The sequence below is a fragment of the Pollachius pollachius genome, assembly GCF_949987615.1.
Source record: "Pollachius pollachius genome assembly, chromosome: 2".
Classification (NCBI taxonomy): domain Eukaryota; kingdom Metazoa; phylum Chordata; class Actinopteri; order Gadiformes; family Gadidae; genus Pollachius; species Pollachius pollachius.
The window spans coordinates 44,032,692-44,055,805 of record NC_136935.1 but is presented as its reverse complement, the minus strand read 5'-3'; the positions used below and the strand labels follow the sequence as shown (position 1 = coordinate 44,055,805).

General features: G+C 45.3%; 2 protein-coding genes across 2 annotated transcripts; one reads left to right on the top strand and one right to left on the bottom strand.

The window, feature by feature from the left end:
- Positions 1–94: 94 nt before the first annotated feature.
- On the top strand, positions 95–17,781 carry LOC307070464 (dynamin-2-like). The gene is made up of 20 exons (XM_079728937.1): positions 95–524; positions 3,040–3,113; positions 3,491–3,640; positions 4,521–4,724; positions 4,809–4,907; positions 5,088–5,248; positions 5,443–5,585; positions 5,958–6,093; positions 6,580–6,647; positions 7,949–8,087; positions 11,309–11,395; positions 11,628–11,698; positions 12,076–12,130; positions 12,564–12,674; positions 12,914–13,023; positions 13,261–13,372; positions 14,294–14,461; positions 14,995–15,215; positions 15,694–15,930; positions 16,510–17,781. The coding sequence occupies exons 1-20, from the start codon at positions 364–366 to the stop codon at positions 16,577–16,579; spliced, it is 2,577 nt and encodes an 858-aa protein (XP_079585063.1). The 5' UTR covers positions 95–363; the 3' UTR covers positions 16,580–17,781.
- Positions 17,782–18,416: 635 nt separating this feature from the next.
- On the bottom strand, positions 18,417–21,914 carry tmed1b (transmembrane p24 trafficking protein 1b). The gene is made up of 5 exons (XM_079728854.1): positions 21,640–21,914; positions 20,899–20,996; positions 20,603–20,792; positions 19,684–19,851; positions 18,417–19,407 (listed from the first exon to the last, which is right to left on the bottom strand). The coding sequence occupies exons 1-5, from the start codon at positions 21,835–21,837 to the stop codon at positions 19,357–19,359; spliced, it is 705 nt and encodes a 234-aa protein (XP_079584980.1). The 5' UTR covers positions 21,838–21,914; the 3' UTR covers positions 18,417–19,356.
- Positions 21,915–23,114: the final 1,200 nt, after the last annotated feature.

Genomic DNA, 23,114 nt, shown 5'->3' with positions numbered 1-23,114 from the left:
AGTCAAAGCGTTCGCCTAGATGGACATTTTTCCTGACCAATGAGCGCACAGGGCGGGGTATCGCCAGTGGAGGCTGGCTGTCGCCTAACCGGATGATGACAGAACTTATTTACTTACTCTCAAGTAGCTTGACGTTTTACAATCAATGATCATATATTGATATCGAATTTTGCTCTTTTCAACACTGTTGGGTTAGCTGTATGCTCTTATCAAATTTAATTGTTATAAAAAAAAAGAGAAATACAGCTATAACTCCCGTTTGAACTTTTTGGGTTTGCCAGCAAAAAAGCTAAGCGCAGAGCGTCGCGTTGCCTTCAGACCGTGAGGTGAGCAGAGCAAAGCCTGCTGGGCCGAGGTGCTGCTATGGGGAACCGGGGAATGGAAGATCTGATCCCTCTCATCAACAAACTCCAAGACGCGTTCAGCTCCATCGGCCAGAGCTGCAACCTGGACCTGCCCCAGATAGCTGTCGTCGGCGGCCAGAGCGCTGGGAAAAGCTCCGTCTTGGAAAATTTTGTGGGCAGGTTGGATATAACTTCTAACTCTTAATTGAGGACTACATAATAACCACAAATACAGAATGAACTCGAGTTCTGTCGAAACTGTGTTTCCAAATCGGGTCATGATTGAAGAAAAATGCAAAGTCATGCGTAAATCTGAAGTCGATCAATGACTCCAATCCGGGAATAACGGAAACCGCCGTGGACTAATCTGGGTACTTTGTTACAACAACTGTTACAATACAGTTAGAAAAGAAAAACCCCGTCGTTGTTCCTATTCAATACGCCTGTTACTAAACGACTAACCCCAAAAAATAAAAGAATAATAATAATCACGATAAGTATAATTCATATGCATGGAAGCATACAGAATCATGACTGGCTGCAACCAAGTATCAGAACACACACTTCCTAAATCAGTATTGTTGCCTAAAAATGTGCCGACCTGTCACCTAATGGTTTATGTCAAACATTTCCAAAGGTTATGTCTCTTTGAGAACAACAAACCAGGGTTGTAAAAACGTTTTAAAGCTCCCGTATTATACTGCCGGTCAGGTAAATATGCTACGCTCAAGGGCAAGGTACAACATGATTTTGTCATCCCATGATGATAACCATCATGGGAATTTGAACCCCTATCAAAGCAACCGTGCTATATTGTCAGCAGCACAAATACCACTGTTTTATTTAATTGAAGATTTCGAGAGGGTATACCAGATAGAATAAACAAACCAAAAAGATGACTAATATTAGTACGGTGGTCTATTGTGCTTCCAGTCGAAGCTGTTGGCAATAACAATGTGTGTGTGGCATCTTGCGTGAAATTAATCACTGAATGTAATTCCACAAAAGATGTTTACACTCTTAGTTGAAGCATCATAGTTTAGTTTGATGTCAGTCACAGTCAGAGGTCCATGTCTGGTCTCTTGTTGCGTTGCTTTGTCCGCTGGGGGGGGGGGGTTCTGAGGAAGACAGTGGGGGCATTGATAGGCTAGCGTTGGTGATGTCACCAGCTGCAGTGACTTATGCCCATGACACACTGCCACCTCCATACACACACACACACACACACACACACACACACACACACACACACACACACACACACACACACACACACACACATGTTAGCACAAATCCCCCCTAGAAGCAGAGAGCCTCATTGAGATGGTGGGTGAGATGAGAGTTGTTGGTATTCTAGCTGCTCTTCCAGAGAGCCAGTGAGAAAAAGGAAGTGAGCAGGGAAGGAGAACGATGCAACATCCCCAGTGCTTGGTCAGCAGCATAGTGTGTGTGTGTGTGTGTGTGTGTGTGTGTGTGTGTGTGTGTGTGTGTGTGTGTGTGTGTGTGTGTGTGTGTGTGTGTGAGTGAGTGAGTGAGTGAGTGAGTGAGTGAGTGAGTGAGTGATTCAGTGACTGAGTGATTGAGTGAGACAGAGAGAGAGAGCTACCTGTCTATCCTGTTGGGTGCGCGCGCACACACACACACACACACACACACACACACACACACACACACACACACACACACAGCCCAGGGAAGTGCATAGCCAGTGGCCTGGAAACAGTACAGTTCCACCGAATGTCGATTCCCAGAGACAAAGACAGAAGTCACGAGAGGTTTGGAACACAGAATTATTTTTGTTGTGACTGGAGCATGTTCATGCTCATATTCAATTATATTTGCATAAATCTACATACACATGTACAGAAACGTTAAGGCATGGATTGAAAGTGCCCAACATATTGTTTTGGTAACACAACTGACACAACAGAACCCAAAAATTACGATAAAAAATAACGATAATGAAAACGAACAAAGAATACAATATAAATGGAGAAATGGCTTTTCCGAAAGACGTATGCTTTTGTTTAAGCCCTTTATGTATATAAATGACATCGAAACAGATCAACATTACAAATGAAATGAGTCAAAACCAGGCCAAAGGCCAACATGAAGACTTAAAAAAAACAGAAATGAACGATGAACTTAACAAAGAAAGAGTCATGAGTTTCATTAATATGCGCAGGGCAACGGAACAGTGTTTGTCTTTGGTGCACAATCTGCAACCCTGCCAGTGGAACACTGACGCAGTATCATTGCTCGGTTCACTCTGTCCTTGCTGATTCCTCATTGATGCAAAGCATTAAAAAGACTGCGATAAAGAAGAGTGTGGTCTTGTTTACGTGTGTGTGCGTGTGTGTGGCTGGTTGGGCGGGTAGCATGTATGTATGTAGATGACTGTATTTCGGTGTGGGTAAGGGCTACACGCTATTGGAAAAAAAATACTTTGTGTCTCTGTATGTGTGGGTGTTCATGTGTTCCTGTGTGTTTGGGTGCGTGGGTTGAGGTGTGTGTGCTGATGTTTTTGTGTGTCAATGTGTGCGTTGATTTGCTTATACGTGTGTGTGTGTGTGTGTGTATGTTTGCAGATGTCGGTGTTTGGGTGTGTGGGTTGACGTTTTGTGTGTGTGTCGATGCGTTGATGTGTGTTGCTGTTTCACAGTAATTCACTGTAATGAAACTCTCTTCACCACAGGGACTTTCTGCCTAGAGGCTCTGGCATCGTCACCCGCCGGCCTCTCGTCCTGCAGCTCATTAACAGTAAATCAGGCAAGGACTGACGCACACACACACACACATACACACACACGTAAACACACATCCTTACATCCACACACACACACACACACACATCCTCACATCCACACCATGTCCACATCCATGCAAACACATACACAGCAGGAACGATTTGATGGCCAGGAAGGAACCTGTAGAAGAGTAGAAACACATTGTTAATAGGCATACACACACCACCGCACACACACACAATGATGCAAAAACACACTGTTAAGACCATTTAATACAGATGGATCAACGTGTGTTCTCGCTCGTTCCTCCTACCACTGCTCAACCACAAACTTCTCCTTCCTCCTCAACCACCCATCCTTCCTTCCTCTCCACTGGTCTGCATCATCCTCCCGTTTTAGAACATGCTGAGTTCCTGCACTGTAAGAGCCGGAAGTTTGTGGACTTTGAGGAGGTCCGTGCAGAGATCGAGGCGGAGACGGACAGGATCACGGGCTCAAACAAGGGCATCTCGCCCGTCCCAATCAACCTGTGTGTCTACTCCCCAAACGGTAACCATTTCAGGAGACGCACACAAATCATGAGTTCAACACGTTTGATGAAGCGATGAGGTGTGTTCACACCAAAAGCAGAAGGGAATATTCCATCTTGTGCGTACCGCAAACTTTTCTCGCGAGAGTGAAGCATTGGGGAACTAGTTGAACTATTAACATGTTGAATTATTTGAACTTTGAGGCAAATTTCAAATACTTATACCTGTTTCAACTAGTTTGTGCAGCGCCATTCGAAGCCATACGGGGCGAAAAAAGTCTTTGCAATGACTTTGTATGTACTCGTGCCGCAACCAAAAAATTGCTTTACTTTTGATGTGACTGCACCTTTAAGCAACATTATTGCAAACTAACATCAAGAAATAGCGTATTGTTATCTGCAAGATCAATGGGGCCAAGAAAGAATACACACTACCACACTAGGATCTCCTGTGTTCCTTCCCAAGTGAATGAGTTCTGCCTTGGTAGTCAGGGGAGTTTCTCCTCACCCTTTAGAGGTCTTAGAAGTGCCCTGTGTCTTATATGGCCTGTGAAGCCATTTGAGACTGGCTGTGAACAAGGGCTATACCAAAAAGTTGATTACAGGAGACATATTATAATACCAGGTGTGAGCGTGATTAGCCATTACAAGCCGTTTGAAAATCTGCCTCTTCTGGCAGGCGTGTCCACCTAGATCTATGACGGTCAGATGAGCAACGTGTTCTACAGTCCACTGGGTAGGCTGGTAGACTGATCTATCCAGCACACATCTAGGTGGACACGCCCACGTGATGTCATACGCGGACGATTTTCAAAACGGCTTGTAACTGCTTATCACACTCACACCTGGTGGTATAATATGTCACCTTTAACATCACACGTCCTGCGTCTTTTGCACCAGTGCTGAACCTGACGCTGATCGACCTGCCGGGGATGACCAAGGTTGCCGTGGGCGACCAGCCGGTGGACATCGAGCACCAGATCCGGGACATGCTGCTGCAGTTCATCACCAAGGAGAGCTGCCTGATCCTGGCCGTGACCCCGGCCAACATGGACCTGGCCAACTCCGACGCCCTGAAGATCGCCAAGGAGGTGGACCCGCAAGGTAACACTGTGTGGTGTGTGTGTTTGTGGTGACTTTGAATGGGGAATACGCGACCGTGGTACCAGGAAGCTTTGTGTTTCTCAGGCCTGCGGACCATCGGAGTGATCACCAAGCTGGACCTGATGGATGAGGGCACAGACGCCCGGGACATACTGGAAAACAAGCTCCTCCCTCTGCGCAGGGGTAAGGACACGCAGACATACACCCCCACATACATACACACACACACACACACACAAACACTGCACACACATGCGCGCCCCGACACACACGCACACACACACACACACACACGTGCACGGCGTTTGGTGCAAGTGGTATGGTGTGCCTCTGGTGAGAAGGGGGATGGACTGCCCCCCGCAGGATACATTGGAGTGGTGAACCGCAGCCAGAAGGACATCGATGGGAGGAAGGACATCTCCGCTGCGCTGGCGGCAGAGAGGAAGTTCTTCCTGTCGCACCCGGCCTACAGACACATCGCTGAACACATGGGCACACCTCACCTGCAGAAGACCCTCAACCAGGTCAGAACACACACACACCCACACACACACAGACAGACAGACAGCATGCATTGAGTGTATAAATTCCTCCTTTCTCTACACTTGTTAAAAAAGAACAAAGAAAAGCAGAGAAAAGTCAGATGAAGTGAAAAGATGTCAACCACAGAGCTCGCTCTAGACCTCGTCTTGACTACAACTCCCATGGTTCCTTGCAGCAACTCACCAACCACATCAGGGACACCCTGCCCGCGCTGCGCAGCAAGATGCAGAGCCAGCTGCTGTCCCTGGAGAAGGAGGTGGAGGAACACAAGAGCTTCCGTCCGGATGACCCCAACCGCAAGACCAAGGCCCTGCTGCAGTCAGTTCTCACATAGGCTCGCAGACACACGTACACACCAAGGGGTGGGCTGGTATAAAAGAGGCGGGTCAACTAGGAATCCTGCGATCAAAGTAAGGTGGACCACGGCATACCGTTAAAAAAAAAAGATGGTCCGAATGTATCAAAACAACCAGCAGTACAAACCATACATACACACTCACTCACAAACGCTCGCACGCAAGCACATACACACCCACACACACATAAAATACACACACACACACACACACACACACACACACACACACACACACACACACACAAACCCAAACACATATAAACACGCACACACATAGTAACACACAAACACACACACCCGCATGCATTCATGCTGTTTGTGGGTGCGTTCAGGATGGTGCAGCAGTTTGGCGTGGACTTTGAGAAGTGCATCGAGGGGTCAGGCGACCAGGTGGACACCTCCAACCTGTCCGGCGGAGCCAAAATAAACCGCATCTTCCACGAGCGCTTCCCCTACGAGTTGGTCAGGGTGAGTCCGACTGTAACCAATGAACATCTTTGACAGTCGCCGGACGTGAACCCCACACGCAGGCTGGAGGCGAAAATGACGTCAACGGGGCCACTACGCACAGTTCATACAGGCCCACTATGAATTAGTATTTTAAACATTCGGTAGCCTTGTATTTACCTTTTATCCAAAGCGACTTACAGTAAGTACATTTGCCAGAAGAAACAAAAATATAATACTTCGGTGAAACAAGGATATTTATAGAAACAAGTGCCACGCACTTACAATTGCTATAGGTTAACCCATTCCCTGTATACAACAAAGATAGCTAGGATAAGATGCTAATCGATGCTAAGTACTATTTCTAAGTGCCCGGGACGTCAAACAGGATGTACAACATTCAAAGTGCATCAGCAAATGTTGTTATATTGTGGCTGTTGCGTTGTGTACAGCACAGAGAACAAGCCTTATGTTGACGTGTGTGACTGTGTGCGGCGCGCGCCTCAGATGGAGTTTGACGAGAAGGAGCTGAGAAAGGAAATAAGTTACGCCATCAAAAACATCCATGGAGTCAGGCAAGTCCATGCAGTCTGGCATCCCCCCACACACACACACACACACAAACACTTCGGCCCTCTCTCTGCTTGTCTCCCGTCTCCTTCCTACCGACAGGGGGCACAGCCAGGTTCTGTGTAAGGAATTCTGTATGCCCCCCCCCCCCCCCCCACCCCCAACATGTTTCTCTTTTCTTCACAGTAGATCAAATCATTTTCACATTGTTTTCGTTTAAACTGTTCATGAAAAATGCCTGTTTGCCGTTGCGCACATCTTCATACTGATGCAGAAGTTCCTGTGTGTGTGACGTCTGTGTCTGCTTATGATTCATGTGTTTCACTGTTAACTTTGTCCCCGGATCTGCTCTGTCGCCAACGTACTGAACTACAGATCCTGCTGAGGAAATGCCGTCTTGTGTCTCTCTGAGCTTCTGTCCGCGTCTCTCTCATCGACCCTGCATTGTCTCTTTGAGTTTCACTCTGCTGTATAATCCTCATCCTGTTGATGTCAGTATTTTACTCTGCTGTCTACTCGTCTTCCCTGTGTTGTCTGTTTACTCTGCTGTCTTCTCGTCATGCCTGTGTTGTCTGTTTACTCTGCCGTCTACTCGTCTTCCCTGTGCTGTCTTGTTTACTCTGCCGTCTACTCGTCATGCCTGTGTTGTCTGTTTACTCTGCCGTCTACTTGTTTCCCTGTGTTGTCTGTTTACTCTGCTGTCTACTCGTCTTCCCTGTGCTGTCTGTTTACTCTGCCGTCTACTCGTCATGCCTGTATTGTCTGTTTACTCTGCCGTCTACTTGTTTTCCCTGTGTTGTCTGTTTACTCTGCTGTCTACTCGTCTTCCCTGTGCTGTCTGTTTACTCTGCCGTCTACTCGTCATGCCTGTGTTGTCTGTTTACTCTGCCGTCTACTTGTTTTCCCTGTGTTGTCTGTTTACTCTGCCGTCTACTTGTTTTCCCTGTGTTGTCTGTTTACTCTGCCATCTACTCGTCTTCCCTTTGCTGTCTGTTTACTCTGCTGTCTACTCGTCATGCCTGTGATGTCTGTGTTTGTTTCACTCTGCTGTCTACTCGTCTTTCCTGTGCTCTCTGTTAACTCTGCCGTCTACTCGTCATCCCTGTCATGTCTGCGTTTTCCTCTGCTGTAAACTCGTAATTTCTGTGGTTTCTGTTTAACAACACTGCTGCCTATTCATATGTCCTTCATCTCCTGCTGTGGATCTCCACGTTGGTTTGTGTTTGTATGTGTGTCGATGTCCGTACGTGTGTCTCTATCCATGTGTCCCGTCATCCGTGTGTCCGTGTGTCTGTCTGTCCTGCAGGACAGGCCTGTTCACCCCAGACCTGGCGTTTGAGGCCATAGTGAAAAAGCAGATCATTAAGCTGAAAGGGCCGTGTCTGAAATGCATCGACCTGGTCATCCAGGAGCTCATCAATACTTTCAGGCAGTGTACTGACAAGGTACGGCGGCGGCATGGATGCCTGCCTGGAGTCAACCCCCCTGTACAGCACAACCTGGGACATGCAATACAAGCTGATGCGTTTCACACACACAAGACCCCGCAAACACGCGCCCCACACACTAGGGGGGGTCACGGTTCCTGTCGAACAAACCATATCCTACGGGACGACACTCAAGGCGCGGTGCTCAAACTTCCCCTTGTCGGGAACGATTGAAACATGTGAAGGCAGGAAAGAACGCACCCTGATTTGAGTACACATTGGATTCGCAGCCATATCGTTTTTATAAAGAGTGATGCTTTATATGAGTGGGACTTTGTTCAGACTATAGTTATACTCTTGATTATTATATTCATAGCCAGTCACAATGACGACAATGGATGACCTGTGATTGAGACACAGAGGAAACGCTGGTCAGTAGAAAGCACTAACGTTAGAGAACGGTGATCGGAGAGATCAAGCTTTTCTTTAAAGGTGACATATTATACCACCAGGTGTGAGTGTGATCAGCAGTTACAAGCCATTTCCAAAATCTGCCTCTTCTGACATCATAGGTGGGCGTTTCCACCTAGATGTAGGACGGATAGATGAGCAACGTTTGCTACAGTCCACTGGGTAGGCTGGGGGACTGATCTATCCAGCAAACCTCTAGGAGGACACATCCACTTGTGTTGTCAGAAGAGGCCCATTTCAAGACGGCTTGTAACGGCTAATCACACCTAGTGGTATAATGTGTCACCTTTAAGTCCGGTAACATAAGGGCTGCCGTGTGGAAAAAACAGGATTGGCAAAGAGTTGCAGACCAATCAGCAGCAGTCCTCGACACGGCCAATTTATACTTTAATGACTAACATACTTCTAACCACTCGGATCGATATATACAAAGGAAAGGACCAAAGACTTTGGCGTGTACAGTATTCAGTCTTATTAGGCAGTTGAAGACGCGGGAAATTAGCAACATACATCGTTAGGATAATTGCATTTATCAGCTGGAGCGAAGACGATGCTAAACGCCACCTAGGTGGCTGCCACACTCAACCTGGGTGCCTTAAGTCAATGAGAGTTTGAACACAATTATACATGAAGCTAGAACCCCATGCTGCCGTACAGGAGACGTCCCTGAATGTGTGTGGTGATGGCTGGTTGAACCTGTGCACATTGACTGCGCAATGCACAACAGATATGCAGCCTCACCCATCCCCAGAGTCCAATCAGTCTGATAGGGCCAGGTGAGGCTGCTGAAACCAACCATGATCGCCACACACACTTCACATAGGCCCATTGGTTTATTTTGTGTAATGTTTATTTTTCATTTTAATGTTTTATAAAGAAGAGATACACAATAGTATATATATTAAGAAACAAAACTAATCTTCTATGTAAGGACAGACATTCATGTTAGGGCATGGACAGGAAACGTATCACTTGATGCCAAAGGGAGCCTGCCCTGGGGTCATTCATAAAGGATAAACGTTTAGTACCGAATTGAACCGAAAACCATGACGAAATAACGGAACCGTGACTTCACCTGAATGGTTACACCCCTAACACACACACATGCTCACACAGTCACACACACAAGCCCATGCACAAAACACGCCTCGGATTGCAATGAAGAACTTTCTTAATTGTGTTTCTGTGCTTCGTGATTTTAGCGTGTTTATTTGAAGCGAGAACAGTCGCACGTTGACAAATACTGGTCAGTCATTTGAGTAAATCCTTTACGATTCATTTGTGAGCAGGAACATGCATATTGTCTGTGGTAAAAAAATGAAAACTAACTGAACTAAATTTCTTCCGTAGTGCTGCTATATTCTTTCACCTGCCTTTTTTATTTGCATATTATTCTTCTCAAACATGTACTCCAATACCCCATTCGCTCCCTCCTCCTTCTTCTCCCTACTTCCACTTTGGCTTTCAATTGCGCCCCCCTCACTTTGTCCTCCTACATCCACTCCCATTAAAACTCCGACTCCCATGGTGCCCACTGCAGGACAGGCCTGTTCACCCCAGACCTGGCGTTTGAGGCCATAGTGAAAAAGCAGATCATTAAGCTGAAAGACCCTTGTCTGAAATGTGTTGACCTCGTCGTCTCCGAGCTTGCGGCGCTGATCATGAAGTGCACGGATAAGGTAAACAGGCCAACCAGAACCAAATGTGGGCATAACTCACTCAATCAAAGCTCCGGCTGCGCCAATAGCTTATAGCCTGACTGTTCATAAAGACTACAGAAAACACAGACTACTTTCTTGCTTGTCCTTGTCTAGTGTTGTTTCCCCATCCTCGTCTAATCTTGTGTCATCACTACCCCTCCCTGTTTAATTTAATAAAAGTCTTAATTCACACCCTCCGCCAACACCAGATGCCTAGATGTTGGTTTGGTTCTCTGGATTTTTTTCAATGAGTGATCCTTCCCCTCCTGCCCCCCCACCCCAAGCTTTTTCCCCCGCAAATCCACGTCCCTGATTGGTTCGTCTTTCAATCCGGGACTCCGTCCGCCCTGCACAGCCTATCATAATCCTTCACTCACATTAAGAAGGAAGTCTGCTTGAGTGTCAAGACTTTCACCTCACAGCTTCCGTGTCTCTCACGCCCTTGTGTTGTCAAAGAGAGATGGAAAGGTCTCCAGTTAGAGTGTGGAGCAATCCCTTTCCCTGTCTCACCCTCATCCCATACACACGCAGGCACTCACACACACACACACACACACACACACACTCACACACACACACACACAGGCACACAGCCCTAATATCTCAAACCCCTGCATTAACATTGGATCATCACTTCATTTACTATATGTGTAACTACCATATTCTTCCTGATCATAACTCCCTGAGACTCAGCATGGCACCCGCGTATGATTATTAATCAACAATCGGGGCTCCACGTTGTGTCTGGTCCTAGCAAAGCTAACCTAGCTAACCTTTCTTTTTTCTTTTTACCATCCAAATTCCTATGTGACATTGTGCTCTCCTCAAGGTGGGGAAGGGGAAAAACAATCCTGCATGTCTGTGCCTGCGCTGCAACCTGTCGCAAAACACCCAGCCATCTGCATGCATTCCTGGATGAAATTCCCCAACTGTAAATCCCGTTCCTATCGTCGTCCTGGGGTATCTGGTGTAAAACCCTTGTCCCCGTGTAGTCCCATGTCAGTCCTGTTCCTTGTGTCCAACCGACCCGACGTGGGTACCTGCAGCTGTGTGTGCCTGTCCCTACAGCTGACCTCCTACCCCAGACTGAGAGAGGAGACAGAGAGGATCGTCACCACCCATGTCCGAGATAGAGAGAGTAAAACCAAAGATCAGGTGTGTGTGTGCCCTCGAGTTCCTGTGGGGTGAATGCAGGAAGCATCGATGTGTAAAACAAAGGATGTGCGTGTATGTGTGTGTCCTCTACTTTACGTGACCATCTTGGGGAAACAGAAACATTGATTGACCAACTCTACTGTGTGCCTTCGGAACATGTCTGGGATTGTGTGTGTGCGTGTGTGTTTAAGTGCGAATGTTTGGTCACATTGTCGTCCATGTGTGCATACAGGTGTTGCTGCTGATTGACATTGAGCTGTCCTACATCAACACAAACCATGAGGACTTCATCGGTTTTGCCAAGTATGAAATAGACTAGACTTTGGTCATTCCTGAGAGAATGTTAAAGGTGACATATTATACCACCAGGTGTGAGTGTGATTAGCCGTTACAAGTGTTACAAGCGAAAATCTGCCTCTTCTGACATCACAAGTGGCCGTGTCCACCTAGATGTATGAAGGATAGATGAGCAACGTTTGCTACAGTCCACTGGGTAGGCTGGTAGACTGATCTATCTATAACACATCTAGGTGGACATGCCAACTTGTGATGTCAAAATAGGCAGATTTTCAAACCTGCTTGTAACGGCTAATCACACTCACACCTGGTAGTTTAATATGTCACCTTTAAAGATTTTCTAGATATGTCCTAGTGACTTACATGTTATATCCCTTTTCCAGCGCACAAACAAGAAGTGCATCAAACGCAACTAAGAAGAGAGTTATGCCTAACCAGGTACTGAATACAAACACACAGTTTGCCAGAAATGATTCTAATATTTAATTTAAAGGTACAATATGCACAAAGTAAAAGGGGTGGGAGAGTTATTTTTGCACATTGTCTTTAAAGTCTAAAAATAAATATAATAACTTTATATGAGCCTTTTGGTATAATCTGCTACTTTATAATAATATTAATTTTATTTGTTATTATTATTATTATTATTATTATTATTATTATTATTATTATTGTTATTATCATTACTACTATATTTGCCTTGCTTAGTGCATTCATATTTATTCCTTTTCATTTGAGTTATTCAGCAGATGTATTTGATGAATGTCAGCAGGGAGCAGGCAGAGGTAGGGGATCTTGCTCGGGGTGCCTACAGGGGGACATGAGGCCTGTATGGATGTGTGACTCAGTCAGTTGTCCTTTGTGTGCTCAGGTTATCCGCAGAGGGTGGCTGACCATTAACATCAGCATTATGAAGGGAGGATCCAAGGACTACTGGTTTGTCCTCACCGCCGAGTCCCTCTCCTGGTATAAGGATGAAGAGGTAACTGTGTGTCTTGTGTGTGTGTGTGTGTGTGTGTGTGTGTGTGTGTGTGTGTGTGTGTGTGTGTGTGTCTGTGTCTCTCAGTGTGTTGGTGTGCTTGATTGACCTGTTGTGTGCTTTATTGACCTGTTGTCTGTGTGTGTGTGTGTGTGCGTTTGCTTTATTGACCTCTTGTCTGTGTGTGTGTGTTTGTGTGTGTGTGTGTGTGTGTGTTTGTGTGTGTGGGGGGGTCTTGTAAGGAGAAAGAGAAGAAGTACATGCTGCCTCTTGACAATCTGAATCTCAGGGATGTGGAGAAGGGCTTCATGTCCAGCAAACACGTGTTCGCCATCTTCAACACGGAGCAGAGGTGTGTGTTTTTTTGGGTGTGTGTGTGTTAATACGTCATGCATACAACTGTATACAATCCATTGGTTCTCATTCACAAGCAAGCACACGCAAACACAGACACATGCACGCAGCCACGCACGCACACGCACACACTGTAAACCAATGGATTGATTGGTTCAATTCATTCATTCATTGTGTGCATGCGTGTCTGTTTGTCTGTGTGTTTGCATGTTTTTGTGTGTGTGTGTTGCTACAGGAACGTGTATAAAGACCTCCGTCAGATCGAGCTGGGCTGTGACACCCAGGAGGATGTGGACAGCTGGAAGGCCTCCCTCCTCCGAGCTGGGGTGCATCCTGAGAAAAGCCAGGTGCTCCCTACATTTACAGCGTTCACGCCCTTTATTCACACCCGATGAGTGGGTGGGGTGTCATTACGGATAGGAATCAGAACGGAGCTCACGATACAATATCACAACGATTTTTGCCATCTTATGCTGTTCTGTAAATAATGTGATTCTGTAAAACTTGCGAATCGAATGTTAAGTTTCTGCCGTGCCGTTTTGTCTTTTGTGTGGTTTAACGTATCGGTTGAACGTTGGGGTTTGGTTCTACAGGTCTTTCACTGTCACTGTTATTGTTTCTGTGAAAGTGGATGAACAGAACAGAACATGAGGATCTGTCTCAGCCGCTGGCGAATACACTATAGCGCCCTCTGTAGGATGGCACCATTCATATGTTTCCACTGAATCGATTATTGGATCAATCTTAACAAAAATGGTTCATATATATTCAATTACACTCACATGAATAGTTTTTTTCCTCACCCCTAGCTAAAAAACATAACCGGGAGAATAGAGCAGGTTTTACGTTCGATAAAAGTTTAAGCCAGTTTCTAAGAAAGCGCTTTTACCCGTTCAGGCTATACAGATAGGAATGCCACTGGCAGAAATAATAACAGCTCCAACAGAAACAACATCCGTTTCTATAAGCCGATGAAATACATGCTATGTAAAAATAAACTACAAATCTTGGAACATAGTGAATGTGCTATTCTGCAATAATCAGTACTTTTGTAAAGAAGCCAATGAAGAAAAATAATTTGGGCCGTCCCAATGGATTCAATAATCATGGTTTTACCAGAATCTTCCATTGAAATCTTAAGGTTAGTCCCAAAATATAGAAGGGATCCCTATGAATTGTCTAAGTAGGAAAGCAATGCTGCCCCATTCCTGAAGGGCAGGAATAGCAGTGTTTGTGAAATCAAAAGTCTTTGACCTTTGACCTGCCAGGGCGACGGTGATGAGACAATGACCTCTGGGGACAGCGTGTCCATGGACCCCCAGCTGGAGAGACAAGTGGAGACCATCCGCAACCTGGTGGACTCCTACATCGGTATCGTCAACAAGTCCATCCGGGACTTCATGCCCAAGACCATCATGCACCTGATGATCAACAGCGTAGGTCTTTCCCTCAGGAGGCTTCCAAGTCATGAGGCCGTTACTGCGTCTTGCTTCCGGACGATTCTGAATCAGTGAGGCAGAATGCGTGGAGCACCGTATGGGCAGTGGTCGATGTCGATGGCCTCCCTCGGAGAGAGGGTTGAGCACACCGGACACTTATAGTGCGACGCCACGGTGTGTGGCGCGTTTCATATCCAACATGGCGCTCGTTGTAACGGCATACCCAATGACGGGATTAGCTTAAAGTGTGTCATGATGCCGTGGGTCGAAACATTGGGAGGGACGCCTTTTCCCTTCTTCCTAGAACTCTCCAAAATGCCTTATCCGTGTAAAAGCTCACAGTGTTCAAAATCGAGCTGAAACAGAAGCTTCGCTTAAAGAGCCAGTGAACTGAAAACCGTTTTTTCACAACACGCCTCCTTCTTTCCGGTAGTTCTCAGCCTGGAACCCATTTTATTCCAAATCTCAGTGTTTATATTCCAGCTCAAATCGATGGGGGTGACAGCATAACTCCTTGTGCCTTCCGCCAGGCTAAGAACTTCATCCACGCCGAGCTGCTGGCCTACCTGTATGAGGACCAGAACAGCCTGATGGAGGAGTCTCCCGAGCAGGCCCAGAGGAGGGATGAGATGCTGAAGATGTACCAGGCCCTGAAGGAGGCCCTGGTCATCATCGGAGACATCAGCACCAGCACCATCTCTGCTCCCCTGCCCCCTCCGGTGAACAATGACTGGCTGGCCAAGGAACCCAGGTAACAACGGCTGACAGACCGCTCCAACGACAAGGCGCTTGATGCTAACCATAGCCAGCAGGTTGCAGCGCTCGCCACAATGGGATTGTGTATCTAGGGAGGTCATCAAGTCATCGTAGAAAATAAAAAGTCTAGAAACGTCAACACAATTGGCAGAATAAATACAGTGATAGGATTAGGTTTCATAGCGTAGATCACGTTCCGTATCCAACTCCGTATCCGATGTTTGGCCAAAATTACAACTAAGAAGAGTTATGCCGAACCAGTAACTGATTGCAAATACACAGCTCGCCAGAAATTATTCTACTATTTAATTTAAAGGTACAAAGGAAAAAGGCGAAGGAGTGTTATTTTTTCACATTGTACCTTTAAGTCTAAACTTATAGCTTAAACTATGAGGTATAAACTAACCCTAACCCTAGTTAGAGCACCAGTAGTGACCTCCCGTCTGCCTCTGTGTCATCTCTCCTTGTCCCAGTCCTCCCACGGTGTCTCGCACGGCTGCCACCGCGGCTCCCCCACCCATTCGGCCCCCCGTGGCGAGGGGGCCAGCTGCCGGGGGCCCGCCCCTCCCCCTCAACCCGTCCCCTTCATTCGGGGTCCCGTCCATCCCCTCCAGACCGGGCCCCCCCGGGGCCTACGGACTCCCCGCGGACCCCAGCGCTGCCCAGAGGATGCCCTCCAGACCTGCCCGCATCCCCCCCATCATTCCAGGGTGAGAGTGGGTGACTGACCACGAGCAGAAGCACAACACACAGGGCCTTAGCAGTGCCTCAAACCGTTTTAAAGGTGACAGATTATACCACCAGGGATGAGTGTGATTAGCCGATTGTGCCTCTTCCGACGTCACAAGTGGGCGTGTCCACCTCGATGTACGACGGATAGATGAGCAACGTTTGCTACAGTCCACTGGGTAGGCCGGTGGACTGATCCATCCAGCAAACTTCTAGGTGGACACGCCCACCTGTGATGTCAGAAGAGGCAGATTTTCAAAAACGGCTTGTAACGGCTAATCACACTCAGACCTGGTGGTAAAATATGTCACGTTTAAGAAGGAATTAGAACCGAAATACATGAATGATAATACTTTTATCTAACAACAAAGTCATAAGATAATGTAATCAAATGTGTGTCAGGTGAAGAGAGGCATGAAGGCCTGATTGGTGTGTGGAGTCGAGAGTTGTACCTTGCTGATGACATCATACTGTAGATTTTCCTCCATCACTCAACTTAATTCTCTCTCTCTCTCTCTCTCTCTCTCTCTCTCTCTCTCTCTCTCTGTCTCTCTCTGCAGTCGAAGACCCCCTGCTGCTCCCACCAGACCTACTATCATACGCTCGTCCGAGCCGTCCTTGCTTGACTAGGCATATTTACACTTACATTTGTTTTTCATTATTTTCTCCTTGACTTAAATTGGTCTAAATAGGATGTTAGGGATGTAATCCATTTTATATTCTTGTATTTTTATCAATGTATTACTACTATATTTGGTAATCCTTAAGGGTAAGTAAACCCCTAAATCAATGGTTTCGATGGGTCTCACCAAGTGTTGGTGAACATTTCTAATATGCTCTACTAAAATATATGTTAAGTTCCTACACAGTTCCTACAGATATTCTCTGTGAAATACAAAAGGTAAGATACTTCCGGCTTATAACGCTTTTAAGGAGTGGTAGTTTTCTATTGGCTGAGCACCCTGGCTCAAGCGAGTGTGACGCAAGTTTTGAACGCCCCTCGCACTTGCTGCTATGGAAACCAATGTGTCGATTTTTTCTAAAATCTTTATGACTGTCACGTCTGCTCAGATCACAGTGGTTCAACTTTTAGGCGGAAGTTCTGCTAAACAGGGTTTTACTTTTCCTTAAATAAGTTATATGCAGAAGTTTCAAAAAGCACCCTGCATGTCTTTTTTTAGGGCATTATCACACTTTCAGTGTTATAAAAAGGGAAGATTTCTTTTTACTGAAACATTTAATTTTGGGATGAGGAAATGCTTGAAATTGAATTTATGCTGCCTCTTTTTGAACTGAGAAAGCTGTATTGTTTGTACGCCCATTGGCAAAATTGCACAAGAAGTCAAATATACGCTCCATATTTCATGTTTTGATCAAATATCGATTTTGTATACTGCCTTTTATTCGCAACTATATTCGCATCTGTAATTGTTGCACGACATTGTTATGACCGGTCAGAAGACTCCATTTGGTCAAAATGTAATATGTACAGTATGTTATGCGTAAATAGATTGTCAGTATTGGTGTTGGCTGTCAAAATGCTTAATTTCATGGACCAATTCAACTAAAAGCTGAAGGGATAAAGAGCAGACACCCAAGTTCATAATGTCCAACATCAAGTTTCTAGTGGTAGTTTTATAATGAGTTGTTTGGAATCATGTTTTTGGAAAAAAACATAAATCCAAGTGTCTCTTGAACCTAAAGCTTTGTCCTACTGACAAAGCTTGACTAGAGCCCAGAATGGTTGAAACAGGACACTAGGGCCAATATGGATGAGGAATTGTGTGATCATGAATGAACTGGGACCAAATAAAGGAACTAAAGCTGTTGCACCTCCTTCTATATGTCTGTTTTTTTGAACACACCATCCAAAATAAAGAATTCTCCATCGCTTACCCTTTATATTATCCTCCATTGACCCACGTCTAGCAGATCAAATCACACATATTCTGAAACTAGTTGTTCACGTACCAGTAGAGGGCGCCTATACACACTCCTTTTGATCACTGGTTAGACACAAATATAATTTATTGTCACCTGCGTGTTTAGGTGATGAAATAGAACGCATCACCATGGTCACTGTGTTTCTAGTAGTATCAAGCTGTTTTATTGTTTTGAGTTGAAGTAGAAGAGTGAACTATTGTAAGTTGGAATCCTTCACTCTCAAGAGTGTTTAGGTCTATGCTTATAGTTCATCCAGGCTTGGAAGTTTCCAGTTTGAAAATGACTGCCTTGTGTTCATCTCAGATGAGACTGGGTGTTTACTCCACTGAAACGGCCTTCAGCTAATGCTAAATCAACAAGCATTCCCTTGGGTAAGATATATATTATATATATATATACACGTGTGCTAGCATGCCCTGAAGTCACATGTTTAACTTTGCCAGGTAAATAAAACACAATAAATGCACCAGTCGTTATCTTTTCTTTTTCCAGAGCAAAGCAGTCACTACAAGGTGCAACAGGATTGTGAAAAACTGCCTTTATTAAAATGATTTACTGCCAATGTTTATGCACAGTATAAAATGAAAGTCACATCGATGGAGTACTCCACAAAACATTTCAAGTACAATCAAAATGTCCTAAAATCAGTAAACAGATCCTTCAGAAGATGCATCAATTTCCATAAAAACAATTATTTTTTTGTGGGAAAGAAACACCAGATTTAAATATATCCTTTTCCGCTAGTGCTGCATGTAAGGCTAGGTCAAATCGATCCATTTTCCAAGTCCCTTATGACGAAAGATTAGCACATAAGGAAAAACCATACAAAGACAAAGTGAGCACCAAACCAGCTAAACCGCAATTGAGGAAATAAGAGGCCACTGAGCAAAGGTCATATGACGCAGTGAGATCCTGCTGTCTGGAAGAGTAGATACAATAGTATTGCACATTCAGACATCCCTCCAATCTTTCATAACGTGTAGAGGGACATCCCAGTAGTACAAACCAATCACACATCACTGATTGTGTCTTTTGGCCTATTTCATTAACTTATCCCATACGTTGTAAAATAACAGAACTGTAGGCTTTGTGTTCATGAAGGGTAAACGCAGGACTTTTACAGAAAATATAAATGATTGCCGATATTGATATTTAGTCCTCCTTTTGCTGTATTCAAAGTCAGCAGAAGCATTGGTGGCATGACCTTTGGAATAAAGCCAACAACGTGAGTCAACGCAGGCCAGCAGTTCTGTTGTGTGTCTGTTAAACTGTACCTTTATACATATGATCATGAACACAAAAAAATAAACGGCATAAAATTGTATTCGATAAAAAGATTGTGTTTCCCGCTCAGTAATGCAACAGTACACGGATGTAGGCCAGAGGATGACATGACAGAGTGAAAACCAAAGGCTCTTCTCGGCCACCAGTTTGTTTCGTGATGCATGTCACCATGGGGACTTCTATGTGCAGACCCTCCTCTTGTCCTCAAACAGCTTACGGACCGTATACACCTGTCAAGGCAGTCATGATAAAATAATCACGCAATGTATCAGCATGAAAGGCCGCACGATTAAAATAGGTTAAAAAAAACAATGCTGAAGATCAAATGTTCAAAGTCAACTTTATTGTCAATTCCAAAATATGTGACAGACAAATAGATAAAAACAATACATAAATAAATTCTAAATAGTGCATCATAATGCTAATCGAACTTCTATCTTTGGAGTCGGTGAACTGGGGTTAGCGCTGAGACACCGGCGTGCTCGGCCGTTTGCTCTCGACATTACCTGTGTGAAGGCCACGCAGAGCATCACCAGCAGGCTGGCGGCAGACCAGAAAGAGACCCTCCACAGGTTGTTCTCCAGGAGGTTCCTGTCCCGGGCCTCAAAGGCCCGCAGTGCCGTCTGCATCTGCCGGCTGCGCTCCAGGCGGCGGTGCACCGAGTCCATGGACTCCTGGGGGACGGGGGGGGGGGATAGTCTGGCTGTTAGGGTGCTCCACTACCAGCCCAGATTCTAGGTTATAGGAAACATGTAGTCCACAGTCTATCTGGTGGGCCTCCTTTGGTGCCATGCCATTGCTCTTCACAGGGTGAGTAAACCCCAAATCACTTTTTTCAGTTGAAATTGTTTTTTTTATATTTTTCACTAAAATGTTTAGCATTGTAAAACGGGGTACATTTTCTGTAATATACAATAAGTCTGCTACAATAATCTGGCAAAGAAAACGTCAGCTTTTTTTAAAAATGTTTTCTATTGCCTGCTGGAGAGTGTTTTCTACTCAAAAGGTGGAAATTATCCAGCTAAAACCGCGGTTTACTTACCCTCTAATGAAATGCACCTTAACAGGTGTCATCGTAGGACAAACACAGGTGTCAATCATAACACAAATGATGGGTCTGATAAAATGCTTTAATCTATGTATCAAAGCACGGGTAGAAGACTCATCTTCACTAGTTTACTAGTCTACTATCGATGCTCAGTACTGAAGAGTAGCAGACCCATGATTAGTGACGCCTATTTCAATAGGGTCACTAAAAGTCCCATTGGATGAAACCTACTACTAAACAAATGCTAGTATGAGAGGAAAGATATGTGGGAAGTGAGCTATTAGAGGGCATGGGCCTAGCATGCATAGAATAGTCTAACAATATAAATGAGGTCAGGTTGTACCCAGGGGTAATATTGTAGGCCTACTGATTCTTACCCGGATGTCTTCCAGTTTGTACTCCAGTAAGCTGCCGTCTGGTTCCACTAGCCCCCCCAACTCCTCGTCCATCACAGTATCTTCTCCTTGACCCTCGATTATAACCTCAAAGAACACAATTTTCTCCGAGAAGCGACTAAAACTGTTGTCAAAGCAGATTTGGTAGTCTCCAGCCTCCGTTGGCTCCACCCTAGAACAACAAGGAGTCAAATTGAATCAGATCCACGTCCCGGGACAAACGTCTTTAGATTTGTGATTTTGAACAATAAGTGAAGTTAGTCAGAGGTACAACGGACATGTGGACTCCGTCAGAACGTCGGAACTCAGAGATAAGCTGGAAGCCTTGGGGGGAGAGAATGGCGAAGTCTACATCCATACCTGCTCCAGAGATCACCTGGGTGACACAGGAACAGAAAAATGCAATATGTTGATTCAAGATGATGACACATGTAAACAACTCATATGTAATTATGTAAGAGATAAGGGTGCAACATGATATAAACCACGCCCTCGTTTATTTCCATAGCGGAAGTACACAGAGAACAGAGTCGGCTATACCTTCCCACTAAATAAACAGTATGGTAATAATGATTCATGTACTGAGCTGCCCGCGTTAAAGTTTAACAGGAAGACTAATATGAATGTTAATTACAGGGACTATAAAAACAATGTTACAAAAAAGCATCACTCGTTACTTTGGTTTTTAAGACATCACACCACTAGTGTGATGTCTTAAAAACCCAAGTATCCTCGTAATCGCTCACCCTACGATTATTTCGATTTCAGAGGGGAAAGCCTTTATTTTTCAGCAGCTGAAGTCAGCAGAATAAACAGATGTATTGAAGTGGATTGATGGATGGATGGATGGATGGATGGGATACGAACTGTCTTGTAGCTGCTAGGCAAAAGAACGGTCGACCACGTATTGCCCTGAAATAGCGATACATGTTCATCATGGCATGAGACCCACGTCCAGCCCCAAAGCAGCGTCCAGCCTCAGACCCGCGTCCAGCACCAAGGCACAGCACCACACGTACCTGAAACTCGACCTTCATCGTCCCATTATTCTTAGCGGGTTGGAAAAAACACTCAGTGGTTCCGGCTTGCAAGAGGAAGGTGAATTCGATGTCTTGGGTCTGTCCGAAAGAACACACCATTCCAAACCAGGAATGTAACAATATAGAAAGGAAAATACAGCATTTTCCACCCTCCCGTTTTCCAAAACATAGATCCATGGCGTAAATGAGAATAAATAACGTTAACTAGTCTACAACCAACGGCCAACCGACTCCATCTCTCGTCTCTTCCGCATCAGAACTTTCGGCGACTGTGATAGGTTCGTTCCCTCATTCTCATAAACCAATCGGAAGCCGAATAGTATCCAATCTTCTTCACGACGCTTCCGAGAACAACCTGTCCTCTGCGCTGTAACTTCAGATCACATGATGTCCACGGAACACGCTCTATCTTGTAATGGGGTATCCCGTTCTGGTTTACAGTACAATTAACTCAAACGTCAATATAATGTGATATATTTGTTAAGGCATCGTCTGGTTTGATTATCATTCGATTTTTTAATTAATTCTTCAAGTAGTTATAGTGTGTGTGTGTGTGTGTGTGTGTGTGTGTGTGTGTCCTGAATCTGACGGATGAGCCTGGGCATAACCAGCAGGTTGCTAAAACAGCTTGTTAACTATAACGCCAGCTAATAAAAAATGCTTCCTTTATATTCTCTGCTCTCATGTCATCACCTCTAGCGTTGCAGGGACCCGTCCATTAATCGAACAAGCCTTCCTGACTAGCTTGTTTGCCTGCTTCTTGTCCTCTGTGATTAGGCCGCTCCCCCAGCAAACAGTCAGCAGCATAGCATAAAACCCTTACCCCCTCAATCAGGCAGTGGATTAGCCTGGCTATTGCCAGACCAAACTCAATCTACGATTGAGCTCGGTCTAGGGAGGCTGCTGACATTTTCTTCAGCAAAAGAGGCCTGATCAACGGGCGTATTTCAAATGACTGTACGCAATTGGCTGCTTGCTGTCGCTTCCCTGTCGTCATTGTGTTAAACCAGACAATAGCGCGCCAGGGGGAAAAGCCAGCTTGGTAACTTAAAAAGCGGATCGGAAGCAGGAAGAAATGTAATGCTCCTCTCCAGACCCTGCTGCAGGGCGAATACAAATCGCCGGCAGAAAGGGCTGGGGGTACCCAGTCTAGCAGTGGATAGGATCTTGGACAAAATAGGCTCATTTTCTCTGCAGTCTTTGCAAACAGTCTCTGCAAAGATACAGTGTTGTGGTCTGATATCTCCTCCCTGTGTTATCATGTGCCGCTTCTGGGTGGGCCAGTCCTAAAATAAGGATCAATGATGGCCCCTTCTTCCTAACATCAACAAGTTATTTGGTCTTGATCAGTGATCAGATGGTGGAAAGGAGTTGTTTCTGCAGAAGTGAGGGGATAAGGAATATTGTCCAGAACCAAGTGTAGTGTTTCTATCCAGTGTAGGACCTAGTCCAAG